The sequence below is a fragment of the Ovis canadensis genome, chromosome 6 (genome assembly GCF_042477335.2).
Source record: "Ovis canadensis isolate MfBH-ARS-UI-01 breed Bighorn chromosome 6, ARS-UI_OviCan_v2, whole genome shotgun sequence".
Classification (NCBI taxonomy): Eukaryota; Metazoa; Chordata; class Mammalia; order Artiodactyla; family Bovidae; genus Ovis; species Ovis canadensis.
In genome coordinates, this window is record NC_091250.1 from 28,526,612 (window position 1) to 28,544,102 (window position 17,491).

The 17,491-nt window shown below is 38.9% G+C and overlaps 1 protein-coding gene across 32 annotated transcripts in view; it reads right to left on the bottom strand.

Annotated features, from left to right (window-relative positions):
• The window catches only part of ANK2 (ankyrin 2), a 699,882-nt gene that overhangs the window by 249,474 nt on the left and 432,917 nt on the right, over positions 1–17,491 (bottom strand). For 19 of the 32 annotated variants that reach the window (XM_069593467.1, XM_069593464.1, XM_069593459.1 and 16 more), the window contains exon 1: positions 1,004–1,670. The exons of the other annotated variants lie outside the window; for them this stretch is intronic. In XM_069593467.1, the coding sequence (XP_069449568.1) occupies positions 1,004–1,138 (135 nt within the window). In that variant the 5' untranslated portion in view covers positions 1,139–1,670. Of the gene's footprint in view, positions 1–1,003; positions 1,671–17,491 lie in introns of those variants that run through there. 32 annotated transcript variants of the gene reach the window in all.

A 17,491-nucleotide genomic window follows, 5' to 3' on the forward strand; every position in this document is an offset into this window, starting at 1 on the left:
TATTTTTATTGATAAATTCTTAGTTTCTCTTTCTGTTTCACTGTGGGCTGACAGAATTTCAAAGCTACAATATGATGAAATTATCCAGGTCAGAGCAAAAGCCAAAGAGCATAGGGAGTCGCCTCAAAGTCCTCACTCCTGGAAATATCAGGCAAACCCTTCAAAGTGTTAATACAAAGCATGCTTCTCTGATTCGGAAATCCTCCTTATCTTAGTTTCATGGTTTCACTCTGAAACAAATGCCTTGCAATGCAGGTCAAATTCCTGCATCTGACAGATCAAAGATACACTTTATCCTCCAGCAAAAATGAAAATCAAAATATTTCAGAAAGATTTCTGGCCCTCCCCCCCCCCCAAAAAAAAATTCACAATAAGCCTTTGTAACCAGTTTAGGGAACCTACCACGACTGAATTATTAAAGCATGTAAGTCAACTTAAATAAGTGATGGCTCAACTTCTCTAGGACCCTGAACAAAATATTATTATCATAATAGGAACAGTATTTAAAGGGCTTTCCACTGAGGTCAATTAAATCTTAGAAGAAAAAATGCCTTTATAGGCTGAAACTGAGATTTGAAGTTAGCATGAGCTTTTCAAAAATAATCTGTGATTCTAATGAAAAATCAACTATCAATATATCAACAGGCAAAATAAATTAACCGGTTGAATGTAAGTGAATCTGTGCAATACTGCTGCAAGTCACTCTGTAATAAAATATATATTCAGTTTTGCAAATTTTAAATTAAAGAGATGGCATCCTTGTAATACTCCCACATGTCAGTTCATCGCTAAAGTCAGATCAGAAGGTGCAAACATGAACCTCGCGGGTCACGAGGAGGAAGCAGCAGCAGGCCACAGAACCAGAGGCAGTCAGCTGGTTTGATCGCATTGGTTTTATTCTGTCAGCTTCCTTCCAGGAAGTTCAGAGCTTTAACCAATGAGGTCCAATGTTGATTCTTATGCCACCATCCTCCTCTCCTCCGGTCTGGAGCTCAGAACTTACCCGCGGCCCAAGTTCTTTGGTGTCCTCGCCGTGACAGCCGTAGTAGTCTGGGGTTCTGTCCAATTCCTGCAAGTGTCCCTGTGCTCTTACGCTCTTATCCGCTTGGCAAGACGGGCAGAGAGCTGCGTTCCCCATCTCAGTTCTTCCTGCTGTCAGTAGGCCCGGCCTTGCCCTCTATGCTCTGTCCAGGGCTCCCAGGGGGACACTAACGTGGACGATTCATCCAGGCGATCCTTGGCTCCTCTGCTCAATTCCCCTACACGCCCCTCACCCGTTCTCCCCATCTGCTGGCTGGCTTGCTGGTGTCAGAGAGAACTCAAAACCCCAGCAACTGCAGGCTGCCTTCAGTGACCATTTCCAATTCAGGCGCTGCCAGTCTATTTTTACACCTACCAGGCCAGCTATGCATGTCAATGCAGTGAGGGGGGGCGAGGCCGAGGCGGGGCAGGGCAGGGGGCGGTGTTGTTTTGTTTTTCACCATGCGAGCAGCCTGCTTTACACATGGACTTAAGTTCCTGCTGTGTAAAATGTCTCTACATAGAATTCCTGCATTACTCAATGAATGCCTTTGATTTTTCCCCCTCAGTCTTTCTACTCACACAGAACACCAAAGCTGCTAACCTCACTTCACCAACATAACAGGTAAAAATTACTTTTGTAATTGCATAAACCAAGAAGCAGCCCCTTGGCTTAAATAGATTTTTTTTCATAATCATTTACAGGAGACAATTAACCATCCTTGCAGCATTTAAAGTCCACTGGAAAAACATCCATCAAAATGGTTCATTTTACACCAATATGGATGTTTGAAATTTTATAAGTTATCCACAGTTTTTCATTACCTGCCAGCATTTCAGGAAGAACAAACATTTTGCTTCATTTATAATTCATTTTGGGTTTCCCTGGCGGTTCAGAAAGTAAAGAATCTGCCTGCAATGCAGGAGACCACGGTTGGATCCTTGGGTCGGGAAGATCCCCTGTAGAAGGGCATGGCAACCCACTCCTGTATTCTTGCCTGGAGAATTCCAAGGACAGAGGAGCATGGCGGGCTACAGTCCACGGGGTCGCAGAGTCAGACTGAGTAAATAACACTTTTTACATAATTTGTTTTAATTTGTACTATTTTGAAAATGCTTCACTCAGCTTTATAATAGATATTCAAGAATGGTTTTCAACACAATACATACTATCTTTGAAACCATATTACAGATTTTGAAAGAAACTGTTCTCCACTGAGATAAGCACAGCAAACCATAGGTTTTTAAAGCCAATGATGATTTTAAAAAAATCACGACTTTGTTATAGACTATTATGGGTTGATGGAAAAGGACATGGCAACCCACTCCACTATTCTTGCTGGAGAGTCCCACGGACAGAGGAGCCTGGCAGGCTACAGTGCATGGGGTGGCAAAGAGTCGGACACAACTGAGCGACTAACACATATTATGGGCTGAACTTTATTCCCCCCAGAGAACTTCCTCTAAAATTTATATATTTAGTTATTCTAGTAGTTCTATCCTTCCTCAATTGTTATTTGTTTTGTGTATGCATATTTTCTCTTCCAAATAGGTTTTTAAACTATTCACTTGTAGGGTCCAGTTTTGATTTTTATGTCATCCATCCATATGTTACATATTAAATAGTAAATGCTTAAATGTTTTCAACTGAATTGAAAATGATTATTTGGGGAAAACAGGAAGTGGAAGATACTTATGAATCAAACACATTACACTTGATAACTAGAGCTCACCTTTCAATTTGGCATTAAAAAAAAAAAAACTAAACATGCTTTGTCATTTTTTTCCATTAAAAACGGCATTCCAGAAATAGTCTATTACTCTATATTGCTGTCCAAAACTCTATGAACTTAAATCTGAGAATGATACTTCTGGATTGTTGACTTTTGTAAGAGCCTCGCGCTGTTTTTCTTTTACCAATCTTGGTTGGTTTGTTTTTTAACCTTTGATTTCTTTCTTTTTTTTTTTAATTGGAGGATAACTGCTTTACGATGCTGTCTTAGTTTCTGCTGTACGACGATATGAACCAGCTATTTGCTTGGGTCGCGTGCATGCTCAGTTGTATCCGCCTATTTGCAACCCCATGGGCTGTAGCCCGTCAGGCTCCTCTGTCCATGGGGTTCTCCAGGCAAAAATACTGGAGTGGGTTGCCATTTCCTCCTCCAAGGGATCTTCCCAACCCAGGGATCAAATCAGCTTTAAGTATACATATATATGGGCTTCCCTGGTAGCTCAGCTAGTAAAGAATCCGCCTGCAATGCAGGAGACCCTGCTTTGATACCTGGGTTGGGAAAATCCCCAGGAGGAGGGCATGGCAACCCACTCCAGTATTCTTGCCTAGAGAATCCCCATGAACAGAGGAGCCTCACGGACTGCAGTCCCTGGGGTCGCAACGAGTGGACATGAGTGAGTGACTAAGCACAGCACAGTGTATATATATATATAGACTTTTTTTTTTAATTGACTGAACCAACAGTATCAGGACAACAATGGAGGGGTGGACATGATTTCTTCATTCACGTCAAAGAGTAACATAATGTAAACACTTTAAATGTTAAAGGTTTGGATGAAGGTATTAAAAAAGATGGAGCTTCAGTATCAGTTACACGATTGGATTGGTAACTGAGGTATATCAAGGAAAAGCCTTCCATGTTGCCTGAATTATCCTTAAATAAACTATTTGCATGGTATGGTAGTTTTTCATCAAATGTTCTATGTACTTGAACCATGTTCTGCAGGAATAAGGTAAGCTATGATGTTTAATGATGTGGTTACAAATTCTATCAAAAGAATATGTTTGAAATTTCCCTCTCTTTTCTAGAAGGCACTTAAAAGCCTTACAATGCATTACAAACTCTTACAATAGCTGCTTCTTCCTGAATATATATGCACTATTTTATTCAAAATATAAATCAAGGTTTCACTAGCCATTTAGCCCCACCTTTAGAATCAACTAGTTGACTTTTTTTAAACAAGAAATTTAATATTCAATTTATATAGAATTATGCAACTTAATAACTGGAAGCAAATCCTAAAAATTCTCTCTAGCCTTCTTGAGCCTTCACTGAGCTCAGATCTGAAAATCAGTACTAAACCATGTTGAAAAAAGGAAAAAATTAACTACTCCAGACTGGAAGAGATGTTCTTCGGTGCTTGGTAAAATACTTTTACAGTGCTTCACCAGCATAAAGTCTTTCCTGGCATGTTTCTGCCATGTTAATACATTACCCATTCTACCACCACTGAGCCTTAGATTCTGTTTCTCTTTCAGCCAAGCACGCCTTGCCATTCCTCTGCCAGTACAAGCTCATTGTCTTTTGCAAAACTCTTAAAATTCACTTCCTTCTGGGAGTCTTAATTACATCTATGGTAGTCTCTTTTTCTATTTGTTCTATCTTGAACAAAGTTGAGACTACCATTGGCTCTTGTCTTTTTATATAATATTCTTCATGTCTCTCACTGACCTTCTCAGAGGTAAAACCCACACAAGAGTATTAAGTGTTTGTTAAGTAAATGAATAAAAGGTAGCCGCAGATAGGAGCACAATTTGTAACATCAATATTTAACTGGACTACACTGACCTAAACTTCTCCTTTCCTACATTAACAGTGATAGATTTAATCATTATAAACATTTTAAACATGACAATTCTTTAATTTTATTTCCAGATCTGCAATAAACACCCTTTTTAGTCTTTGAAAAAAAATATTAACATTGTTTGGGTGAATCTTCCTAGAAAAGAATTTGTAGTGCTTTGTTACAAAAGAAAAAAAAAATTCCAACAAAGAAGCTGTTAACAACTCTTAGAAGATACTTTTTCTAAAGGACTAGCAATCAATCTTCAACCTTTTTCTTACATTTTTATTCCAGGGACATCTTCTCATTCTTTTCCTAGAAGAGAAATGTCATGTTTGTTGACTATAATATCCACGCTGCTATCATTTGAGCAGCCCAAAATATGTCCCATAGTGGTACCAAAATCCCATTGCCAAAGGTCAATGGCTAAACAAAAATGGGCAAAGGAAAAGTACACAAGACTGGTGCTCCTACAACTGCTGACATTTTCTATTTTCTGGCTTTTAGATTTAAAGTATTGACTTGGAAGATACAATAGCTACTGAAAACAGAACTTCCAACAAATAGCTTTCACATCCCAAACTTTGCCAGTGGTCTGATGCTTTCAGTCTGATCAAGACAAAACGATGGGAAGGGTCCACAGAAAAAGGCATTACTTCAGAAGTTACGACATTTCCAGTTTCACACCTAGTGCTTAAGTCAGAGTGACCGCCAGACAAGTCTGTGACAAAGCCTCGGGTGACATGACAATGTATATACCTAACACGGTGTCATCTAGAAGGAAAGTTAGTGTGTACTGTGCCGCACCCATGCCCCGACAGTATGCCCACAGAGTGCTAGGATTTCTGTGGATACAACAAGGAGTATGCTTTCTGCTAGGGCAGAACAATGTCACCACTGTTTCTCAAAAATGTTCCAAAGTCATTAGGGCAAATTACTCAGAAAGCAAATATTTGCATGTTTGGCCACACTTGGAGCAGGATACTTGAACTTGGTGTATGATGTAGAAAGTGAAATTACAGACACCTGCGATGTGACGTATTTGCAATATCTTCATAAATCCTCAGGCACTTGTACTGTTATTATTTCACCTATATTGCTGTGTTTCAAATCCATCAAGAGAGAAGTGATTCAGGACTGAGAACAAAGGCCATCTTCTCAGCTCTAATCTTCTGAAAGTAGCTCCTGCAGTCCCTATGGTGGCAAATCTGAAAACCACCCCCTGTAGTTTTACATTTCACCTCCTAAGTAAGAAGCAATGATTACAGAATCATCAGAAAACTAACACCTTGGAGAAGAAATACCTGTCAAGGTTCTACAAGTTAACCTATAGAGTTAGATCACAGCTTCTGCAGAGGCATGAAAAGACCTCATAGCTAGGAGTAACTAATTCTGGATTTTGGTTTTACTACTAATACACCTGTGCAGATGTGTGTAACCTATATCAAATCAGGGCTTTCATTTTCTCTTTTCTAAAATAAGGGGGTTATGACTGAATGATTGCTAGATTCCTTCCAGCTCTGAAGCTCTTTACTTCTATGAAATAAGTTAACACTTGAACATACATCTAACACAAGGTGATGAGTGAAGGTGACATCTGTTTAGTTCATTAGTGTTAAAAACAAACAAAAAGAATAAGTACTCAGCATCTTGCATCACGGGCCCCTGTGCTATGAGCTGACTGTGACGCATAGCATTTCCCTGGGAGACTAATAGAGAAGAAAGGACCATAGTGTGAGATATGGCCAACTCTTTGTTAGCATAGAGGATGTAGACTCAACCCACTTCAGTACTCTTGCCTGGAGAATCCCATGGAGGGAGGAGCCTGGTAGGCTACAGTCCATGGGGTCGCAAAAGAGTCGGACACGACTGAGTGACTTCACTTTCTTTCACTTTCCGAATATTAGCCCCACTGAAAACTTTCAAACATTTTGGAAACTGCACCCTGCCACTATTCTATATTTCACAGTTTGTAACAGAACTTTCACTTGGAATGGTCTCATTCACCAAAATGGGCGAGGTAGGATAGCTTTATAGGACTCTGTAGGAGACGTGTTTGAAAATCAACTGCAAATACTAGTAAGGGTTTCATTTTCCCTCAAATATTTTGATTCATTTGTTCTTAAAGGGCAAGCGCTATCATATAGAAAATACTGAAAGGAAAATCTTTTGCCAAAATTCTTAAAAGTGGCAAATCAGAAAGAAAATTTCACTCAGAATCATGGAAATTCATTTTTTCCCTCTCTTCCAAGTAGTAAGGGTTTTTCAGGAATATCTATTAGATGAAAAATTCAAGGTAAAATCTCTCTTAATCTGAACTATCATGTACCAAGTGTACAGTTCTAACATGATATTTAGTTAACACTTTGATTGTATTTTGAAGGCTACTGTTAATATGTAAGATTTATTTTACTTCTGCTGAATTTAGAAATCTGCTTAAATTACAAACCATCTCTGTCTTTCTGCCTTTTTCCCCCCAATTCAAGACTAATTGTTATGGTCAAATGTATTTATCGGATTAGAGTAGTATTTTGTTACTCCTATTGTGTGCAAAATTCTCCATGCCCAACCACATGAAACCAAGGACAGGTTCTTCTAACTTTGGAACCACTGACCTGTGGAAATAAAACTGGAACACTTTGTGCAAAAACTGAGGCAGCATGTTATTTTCTCCCTTGTCTGGATACATTCAATGTCATGTCTTTGACTAGAAGTTAAATATATAATGATTTTCACCAGTCGGAACTGTTATATAATTGATCGATCAGAAAAACCATTGCATAATTTATAGATCCACGCTAGATTCCCTGTAGTAACATGTGGCGTAACTTTTCTAATTGAGGTCACTGCAAAGGTGTTTTACTGTTTATGCTACACATAAATTAATCAAGATGAATATTGCCAAGCTATTCATATGCCCACAAACATCAATTAACCAATTTAATTTTACATTCCTGCCAGTGATTATTTTCATTCCAGACTGCTGGCTCTTCACTTCTAGTACATAAAGGACGACATTCTTTAATAAACAGTGCTAACAACTTGAGAAGTTTTCTAAAGGCTACTCCACACAATGCCCACCACAAAGTGGGCACTCAGTAAATGTCTTTGACTAACATTCAAGAGACCATGAGGCAAGAATTGTAGGGTGTGCAAACTCGGTCTAAAGGGCCATTTGACCAGCTCTATGCCCTGTCACATTAAACTGGATTTTGAAACACAACATGAATAAAACAATTTAGCCATTGTGCACTGCTACTTTTTCTGAAGAAAACTATATGTGTACATAATACTCAGACAGAGGTTAACAACTAAAGCAAGGGTTCCCGACAAGCACTGTTTATAGAGAGGACCACGTGACAAAAATAAAAAAGCAGGTAGAGGGCTCTACTTCAATCTGGCTTTAGTTTATCAACACTTCTTGTAAATTTCCACCTATAAACTAGAAAGATAGCTGACAAAGGGAATCCGAAAAGGATTCTGTTAAGGTGATTTAAAAATCAATGAATGGTGTGGAGAACAGCTGTGGATCAGTTAATGGGGAAAGTCTAGTGTTCAAAGGAACAACGTTCTCCAAGGCTGCGGAGAAAGCTGACCAGCTCTGTTCTGTCCGTTGTTTGCCACGGTTCTCTAGACCTGCCTATCAAAGAGGCCTCTGAGCACCACAGCGATTAGACACAGGACTTAAACCTTAGGACAAGATAAACAGGAGAGCTATAGTAGTAAGAATTTATAATCAATCTCTTCAAATAATGTCCTACTATTAAGCATACAGGAACTCCCACTAGGAAGCTCAAATTAATTATCCATGACTGAGACAAAAAAATTAAAATTTACTTATCCTTTCCATACTTCTCAATTCTCACTTCACTCAGAAGCTGGACAATGTTTTCCTTTGATGATTCACAGGCGTTAAGCTACATGCATTTATAGTCTCAGTTTGTACATTCACCCTGGAGGGTCCAGAGAAATAGCAACTTTTCAGCAACTTTGAGGGTTATGCCATCCAACATGATGGTTTAAATGTTTTAATCAACTTGTCATTACTGCAAGAATGTCTTCAGCTGTAAAACAGAGTCCAGTTCAATGCAATCATATACTCAGATATTTTAATTTGTTGGTCTCAAATATTTTAAAATAATATTTTCCAAACAAAATAAGAGCAGATGTATACACACAGACACACCATTTGAAACAGACTGTCAGGCTATAGCCAAGTATTGATCAATCAAGAACAAATTCAACTTCAAACTACATATATAACCAAATTGGAGCAGATATGAGTATTTATCAAAATTATAAACTGAATTATTATGAGTATGGTACCCAATATTCTTGTAATATATTAAAAACACTGAAACAACTAGTTTCATCCAAGTTTGACTGTAAAATATGGTATCACTAGTTTTCTTTTAAAACTACTTGTTGAGTGTGCATTTAATCTAGAATTAAATGAACTACAAGATGACAGACTAAATTGAATTTATTTCAAAGGCTGTGATAAATTAGAGTACCAGAAAGCATCTGAATTTCATTGTCCAAATGATAATTAATTTAGAATCTATTTTAAGCTCTCTCTAGAACAAATGTATTCTATGCACCTTAAAGTACAAACAACTTTATTTTCATATGTTATTTATACTAGAATATTCTGGTCAGATATAGAAAACAATCTTACGGCAACCAATGGGGGCGGAAATAAATTGGGAGATTGGGATTGATATATACACATGTGAATGTGAAAGTTGCTCAGTCGTGTTCAACTCTTTGCAACCCTATGGACTGTAGCCTGCCAGGCTCCTCTGTCCATGGGATTCTCCAGGCAAAAGTACCAGAGTGGGCTGCCATTTCCTCCTACAGGGGATCTTCCCAACCCAGGGATCGATCCCAGGTCTCCCCTCACTGCAGGCAATCTTTACTGTCCGAGCCACCAGGGAAGCACATATACACACTCAGTTCAGTTCAGTCACTCAGTCGTGTCCGACTCTCTGCAACCCCATGAATCACAGCACGCCAGGCATCCCTGTCCATCACCAACTCCCGGACTTCACTCAGACTCACGTCCATCGAGTCATCTCATCCTCTGTCGTCCCCTTCTCCTCCTGCCCCCAATCCCTCCCAGCATCAGAGTCTTTTCCAGTGAGTCAACTCTTCGCATGAGGTGGCCAAAGTACTGGAGTTCCAGCTTCAGCATCATTCCCTCCAAAGAAATCCCAAAATAGACAACTGAAAGAACCTGCTGCATAGCATAGGAAACTATCAGCACTCTATAATGACCTATAGGGGAAAAGAACCCAAAAACAGTGAGTACATGTATACGTGTAACTGATTCACTTTGCTGTACAGCAGAAAGTAATACAACATTGTAAATCAACTATACGTCAATAAATTTTTTAAATAAATAAATATACTGATTAAATATCAGTTATTCTCCCTGAAAAGTGGAAAGTTTTTTAAGTTTTAATAATGTCTTACATCTTTTGATGGCAGAATAATTTTATAGCCAATCAAAAACCATAAAAATTAAAATATCATAAAATTAATATTGAAAACTCAAGTCTTCATAGTGTCAGTGTGGTCTTACGTCCTCTGAGCTACAATGTTATTGGCCACGTGTTGTTAAAGAATGAATACTGAACAGAGTGCTGCTAGCTGCCATGCTGAAATTTATTCTTACCTGTATAATAATGAGCTACAGTAAACAGACTCTTATACTAAGACTTGTATGTCTTTAATCTTTAGAGTTGTAATCTATAAATCATACTATGAGCTCAGCAAATGATATCTTCTCTGCAGCAGATAAGAAAGAAGGGAAGGAAAGAAAGAGGGAACGTAAATACGATATGAAAACACAGATCTGTTTCGAAATCTTGAGTATTTTAAGAGAGGTTATTTAAAAAATCTTTTTAAAAAGTTTCTCCTTTCTAATAGATCTTAAAAGTTGGCATTTAAACATGCTCAGGGCTTTCCAAGGTCATTAAAATTCTCTCCTCTGAGCCACTGTTTCCCCCAAACCCACTCCCGACCCTGTCTTCTCCAGCTCACTGAGCAGCACCCTTGCACACCTCGTGTTCCAGCTGGAAACTGCTGATGTATTTAACGTCCCCTTTTCCATACACCCAGGCCTGAAGAGGCTACTTTTGTAAACCCCTTTGCTACTGTGTTACGTAGGAATTTACCATTTCCTGGCTGTTTTACTATAACCACTTCCTAAACAGGTTCCTACTTCTAGCCTTCCTCTATTCCAATCCATTCTCTACACCATAGCTAGAGGGATCTTTCCAAAGCTTAAACCTGTTCAGGGCACTTCTCATAATTTTCCTGATAAAAGGGAGAATCTCTAATGTGGTCTGCAGAGTCCTGTACGATCTGGTCCCCTCCTCCCTTCACCTTAGCCTTTTCTCTTGTAATTTCTTCCAGACTTTTATAAACAACTAGTATTCCACCTGGATCCCCTCTCTCCCTCCCTCCCTCTATATCTGCAAGACTTCTCTTGGAAGCCCTGCCTGGCCAACAGGATTAGGGCCTATTGCCAACAGAACTATCACAGTGATTGCTACACTGAACTGTAATCATCTTTTTACATGCCTGTCTTCTTCACAAGAGTATGAGTTCATTGTATATTTATTTTCCTATTTGTCTCCAGTGCTTCTGATAATGCTTCTGATATAGCAGCCACTTGTAATTGATTATTGAATATATAAAAAAATAATCTTCCTTAACACATTTAAAATAAAATTGGCTTTTAAAAACATTTATTTCATTCATCTCATTAATATTTATTCAGCAGTATAAGCCAGGTTCAAATATATCATTTATGTAAAAAGAGGCAAATGTGTAATATTTCTGATGTACACACAGAAATCCTTCAATAAATCTCTGAGAATGGCAATCCACAGCAAACTATTCAATTACCAGTTAACGCGCCTTGGCTTTGTTCATATTATTATTCTGTCAGTTCTCTTATGATCATTTTTTCAGATGTTTAATTTTTGTCATGAAATAGTCTAGGCACTGAACCTATTGGTAATCATTAGCATATGAGCAGGCGTGAAAAGAACAAAAATACAAATGACCACAAAAGTAGCCACAAACCAGAATATGGTTTATTAAGTAAGAGAAAAACTACTGATTTTTATCATGGATAGTTCATCCATGGCTAAAACCTATGGAGAGTAATCACTGCTAATGCCAGAAAAATGCAATGACTGTTGTCTAGAGGCCCAAATAGATTACTCTTACAATGAATGTTTACACCCCCACACTACTCTGTGGTTTGGGCACTCTGGGTCTCTAATGTGTTACTTGTGGTAGAAACGTATTTTCATTCCATTCTTTCCACCTGGGGTGCTGCTCTGTGCTCCTTCACTATTGGCTCTTTTTTACTGATGATGATAGATTATCAATAATCCCTGCCTTTACTGTCACATCTAATCCTCTTCTTGGCCATCACCTCTATACAGTCAGGACCTCCTCTGACATTGCCTCCAATCTGTGAAACCCACTTCCATCTCCTCTCGCCAGTTTTTATTTCTTCACACGTACCCTTACTTCTCACATATCTAACCTTCAGTGAAAAACACGAACATCTGCAGACAACAACCAATAGCACAGCAAATCCGTAAGTGCAAAAACACCCCACAGGGATCTATCTACAGTAGGTACTCGTAGAAAAGATTTGCACTTTCAACTTTAGTTCACAAAAAATAATCAATTAAAGTTCTCAAGTGGAACTCTCCGATATTTGCCACTATTAGCTGCCAGTGATTCTGATATATGTTAACTGCAATAAATCTGTGTCCTGAAGAAAGGAGCACCACAAAAATTCAAAGTCTTGCCTTTTTTATGATAATTCTAAAGCTTGAAATTACAATTTACAATTTCTAAATCCCTATGGCAATAACATTTATTCCTAACTTCATATTTTAATAACTCATAGGATTATATTGCAAGATTCTAATCAGATTTTTGTCAAATTTCAATAAACACATAGGTAATGTTTTATTTGACTGACTAAGAAGCATTTTATGACATCAATAAGTGCAAATGTAGCTTTCATTAACCACTGACATTTTAAAATGTCAATTTTGCCGAAATATGTTCTATTTTAATAACATTTGATTCTAGCTGCTTTGGGGATCAAATGTTAAAAATCATTTCTTAAAAGTTTGCTTCTCTTTGCTCTGGAACCCAAAATAGTTCAGTTTATTAATAGCCCACACTAAGGAACAGCACGATCGATCTCTCTGAGTTACACAGATAACATACAGATCCTGGTCCTCACTGCTCAGCAAAGCCGAAAGGCCACCCAAAGACCTTTATGTGCTCTATACCTTTTTGTGCTCAGAATCAACAATGCCTCCGTGATCTTTCTTTTCCAGTTTGTTTTGTATTTTGGTCCTTGGCTTCTCTTTACGGTCCAGTGAAAAAACTAACTTTCAAGAAAATTTAGAACCAGCTGCATCCACAGTTTGATAAACTGACTTCAAATTAATCAGCTATTTGATACTCACAGCTCCACGAGACCTACCTCATCTATCTTCCACTTTTACAACATATTCCTCTTAGAGACATCTAGGACTTCGACATCTGCTTTGAAGTTATTTTGATTGTTGGAGATGCAAGTCATACTTGAGCACTTAATAATTTTAATGACTTTGTCCTTCATTCTATAACCTTACTATTGAAGAACTTGATATAGGGTAAAGCACATCATGACTCTTAAGAGGCTGCTCTATCCTATTTGCTTTGTTCCTGGAAATGTCAGAAATATTTTCATGTGTCTTGGTGTTATATATCCTACATCACAGCTACTTTTCTCTCCAGCATTATAAGTAGAAGTGCAGATACAAGTTGTCAAGAGCTTTCTCTTTCTTCTTCCTTAAACCTCATTTTTCCATTTGACAAAAGGGGGTTATAATCATTTCTATTTCACAGTGTTGTGAGAGTTGAAATAGTTGCTATATAAATACTTAACATAGTGCCTGGCACACTGCATTGTTCAGGAAATGTTAGCTATGATAAATTTTCCTCACTTTATTTTTCTTTGTTTGAATTGCACTTGTATTTATTTATCTGTTCTACAATTTGGTGGTACTAGTGGTAATGGAGAAGGCAATGGCACCTCATTCCAGTACTCTTGCCTGGAAAATCCCATGGATGGAAGAGCCTGCCTGGTAGGCTGCAGTCCATGGGGACGCTAAGAGTCAGACACGATTGAGCGACTTCACTTTGACTTTTCACTTCCATGCATTGGAGAAGGAAATGGCAACCCACTCCAGCGTTCTTGCCTGGAGAATCCCAGGGACGGGGGAGCCTGGTGGGCTGCCATTTATGAGGTCGCACAGAGCTGGACACGACTGAAGCGACATAAGAGCAGCAGCAGCAGTGGTAAAGAATCCACCTGCCAATGCAGAGATGTAACATAAACAGGTTTGATCCCTGGGTTGGGAAGAGGCCCTGGAGGAGGAAATGGCAACCCACTCCAGTATTCTTGCCTGGAGAATCCCTTGGACAGAGGAGCCTGGGGGGCTACAGTCCATGGGGTTGCAAAGAGTCAGACATGACTGAGCATCTGAGCACACACACAATATAATTTAAAAGTGCTGAAAAATTAGATATTGTGTCACAGTACACACCAGCATGGTTTAGAGAAAAGGCATGAGCTCTGGAATTGGATATCTGGGATGTTGCTCTGAGATTTGGAGGAAAATAAATTAATCTTTCTCAACCTCATTTATGCACCTGAAAAATGAGGCTGAAAATATACTTTATTGTGGGGATCAAATAATATAATGAATTATTGTTTTTTTAAAAAACTACAGAGGCTATATGGTCTTATTTCTCTCTAGATCCCATTTGCTGCATCCATTCATCCTTAATTTCAAAGCAAATGGGTCAAACTTCCTCAGGTTTCCACCTAGTGGTAGCTCACGTTGAAGTCAGTTTCAGGAAAAGTTCCTCCTGCTCCCCTGTCTCATTTACCAACCATTTGGAAGCAAGTCCTTGAAGCTTCATCTGCATCTAAGGACAACCAGTAATGATGTCATCCCCCAAATATAACTTCATTTTCCTCTCCGTTTTTCTGTCCATGTTGTCACTGAAAAGGAGTAACCCTTCCTTCTAAATCTAGTCTGTGTGCCTCTCTCTGGTTGGAGGGTTGTCACGAAGAAGGTGGTAGGTGGTATAGCTTCCAAGGTACATTTATGACACTTTTCTCTCCAATACCAAAGCTTTGTCCCATAATCTGTAACATGGAGTCATATCATCCTGGCCAAGAAGAGAAGCCTGCTTGATTGCCAAGCCGCTGAAATTCCCCACTGCTATATTCCCCTGCCCAATAAAAACCCCAGTGTTTGCCGCTTTGCACATTGTGGATGAGGTGACTGTGTGACGCCGCATCTGGCATGGGCTTCCCAGATGGCTCAGTGATAAAGAATATGCCTGTCAGTGCACGAGGCCCGTGTTCAATCCCTGGGCTGGGGAGACCCCCAGAGAAGGAAACGGCAACCCACTTCAGTATCCTCGCCTGGGAAACGCCATAGACACAGGAGTCTGGAGGGCGACAGTCCCTGGGGTCGCAAGAGTCAGACGTGACTTAGTAACTAAACAACAGCAAAGCCTGGCATACCTGTCTGGGTCCAGACTGCAACTCCATGGGTCTAAAGCCAGACCCCAAACGTTCCCATCCATCTCATGGGCTGTCTCACTGAGACCGTGTCATCAGGCCTCAAGCCAGCGTTGCAAGATAGAAAGTAGTGCTGTCAAATGATTCTATATTTTAAATGTTGGTACTTTTGAACTTCCAAAATTTGTTTTTAATTTCACATACTTAAGTACACTTGAAGTACACACTACAAATAAGATGACAACACTGTAACTTAAATATATTGAAAACTCAGGGGGAGAAAAAGTAGAGGAGAGAAATAAAATTTTGAGAAATACAGATGTATAGAATCTAGATCCTATGTGCATACATATACATCATACCTTAGGAACAGAGTTCCAAGGAAAGGTTTTCTCAGAAAAGATACTACTTCAAATAAGCTAGTTAGAAGGAAAAAAAAAAAAAACACCTCTAATCAAGTTGCAATAGAATTTATCATCTTGTGACATCTCAGAACAGTGTTCTATTTTTTCTTTTATATGATAATTTCCTAGTCAACTTTACTTCTCTAGTAGGTCACACTGTTGACCTATGTACTCCAAGGAATTAGACAATCATTGAACTCACAGAAGAAAGCGGGGTGGGAAGAGCCTTTGAACCATTAAAGCTTTTATCTTTACAAAAGCCGTAGGAAGCTTTTGTATGAAGTCTATATTTCATTTTTATATCTTGCCTGTGTGTGTTTTTACCCCCTGAATCTTCCATGAAAATAAATGTGGTTTCACAAAGGAAAAAACTGCTTCTTCAGAATATGAAGACTCATGAAGAATCCCATTGAATTCCACCATGCTTTTGCGTACAGGAATGTTAGAAGGTTTTATACTCGGTTACAATATACTGCTTGTTGCAACAGAAGTGTGCCTTTGGTGTTCTGTTCTGCAGATTGCTCTCCACTTGACAGTCTATAAAATACACTGACATGCCAGTTTCTTTGCCAGTCTTTAAAGTCTAAATGAGCTTCACAGTTCCTTGCTTTATTTTTGCACTACAATGATGTGTACACTTTCTAGCAGCTTTCCACTGGAAAAACCCACACATGTCAGAGAGCTTCCCAGGTGGCACTAGTGGTAAAGAACTTGCCTGTAAATGCAGGGGACAAAAGAGACGCGGGTTTGCTCCCTGGGTTGGGAAGATCTCCTGGAGAAGGGAATGGCAACCCACTCCAGTATTCTTGCCTGGAGAATCCCATGGACAGAGGAGTCTGGTGGGCTACAGTCCATGGGGCCACAAACAGTCAGACACGACCAAAGCGACTTAGCACGCATGCGTGTATGCTAAGACAGAAGAGAGAATCCTTCAAAAGTTTTAGAAATCACTGGAACCTTGATATAGTTCACAAAGGATAAAATCATGATTTCAGTAGTGCAGCCTATATCTAAACAAGCCACATGTATGGGTCACTGGCACGCAGACACTTCATCACAGGAGCCTGGGTAGCATTCATCAAAATAGAGCAGGAAGAGAACGGAAACAGTTACTGACTTTGGCCAGCAAAGCGTGCCATTATTATGTGTGAACAAGGATCAAGGTTAAGAGGAGAAACAGGGCAAACAGGAGTTATGAGAGAGTGTTGCCAGCCTAATGCAGCAGAGTTCATGCACCCCAGAGGAAAGTTTCAAATACTACGCAGACAAGGGAATTTGCACTGAAAACAGGAAATTAATAGTTTACAAAATTATTAATTTATAGTTTTAAACATTAGTGTGATTTTTAAGATGCAAATTCTGTGCATTAACTTTCAAACATACAAAGGAAGATAAAAAATATTCCTCTAGAAAAATTTTTGTCCCACTCTTCATAATATCTTTAATTTCCCTGCTAATAAATGTAATTGAGAATAGTTTTTCATAAAATGTTAACATTTCTGGTTCTGTTTCATTCTGTGATAACTGTTTATGCTACAATCCACAAGTTGACCAAATAAACTTTTCTTCCTAGGTTTGCTTCAAAAGACTAAGCTATAACAAATTAGAGTTGATGACACAAAACTAGTACTCAGGTGTTTAGAATTGGTAGGGTATCTACTGTGTCTTAGGCAATGGTGACACAGTATAGGAAGAAAATCAGCCATTATTATCGACACAGCAAATCGGTCAAATTCCATGACACCAGGGTATGTGGGACACCGTTCTCATCTTATAAATTAAAACTACAAAGTACGTAGGCTTAAAGAAAGAACTTTAGTCCTCCCAGGTAAACACATTTAGTTATCACTATATCATGCAGTCA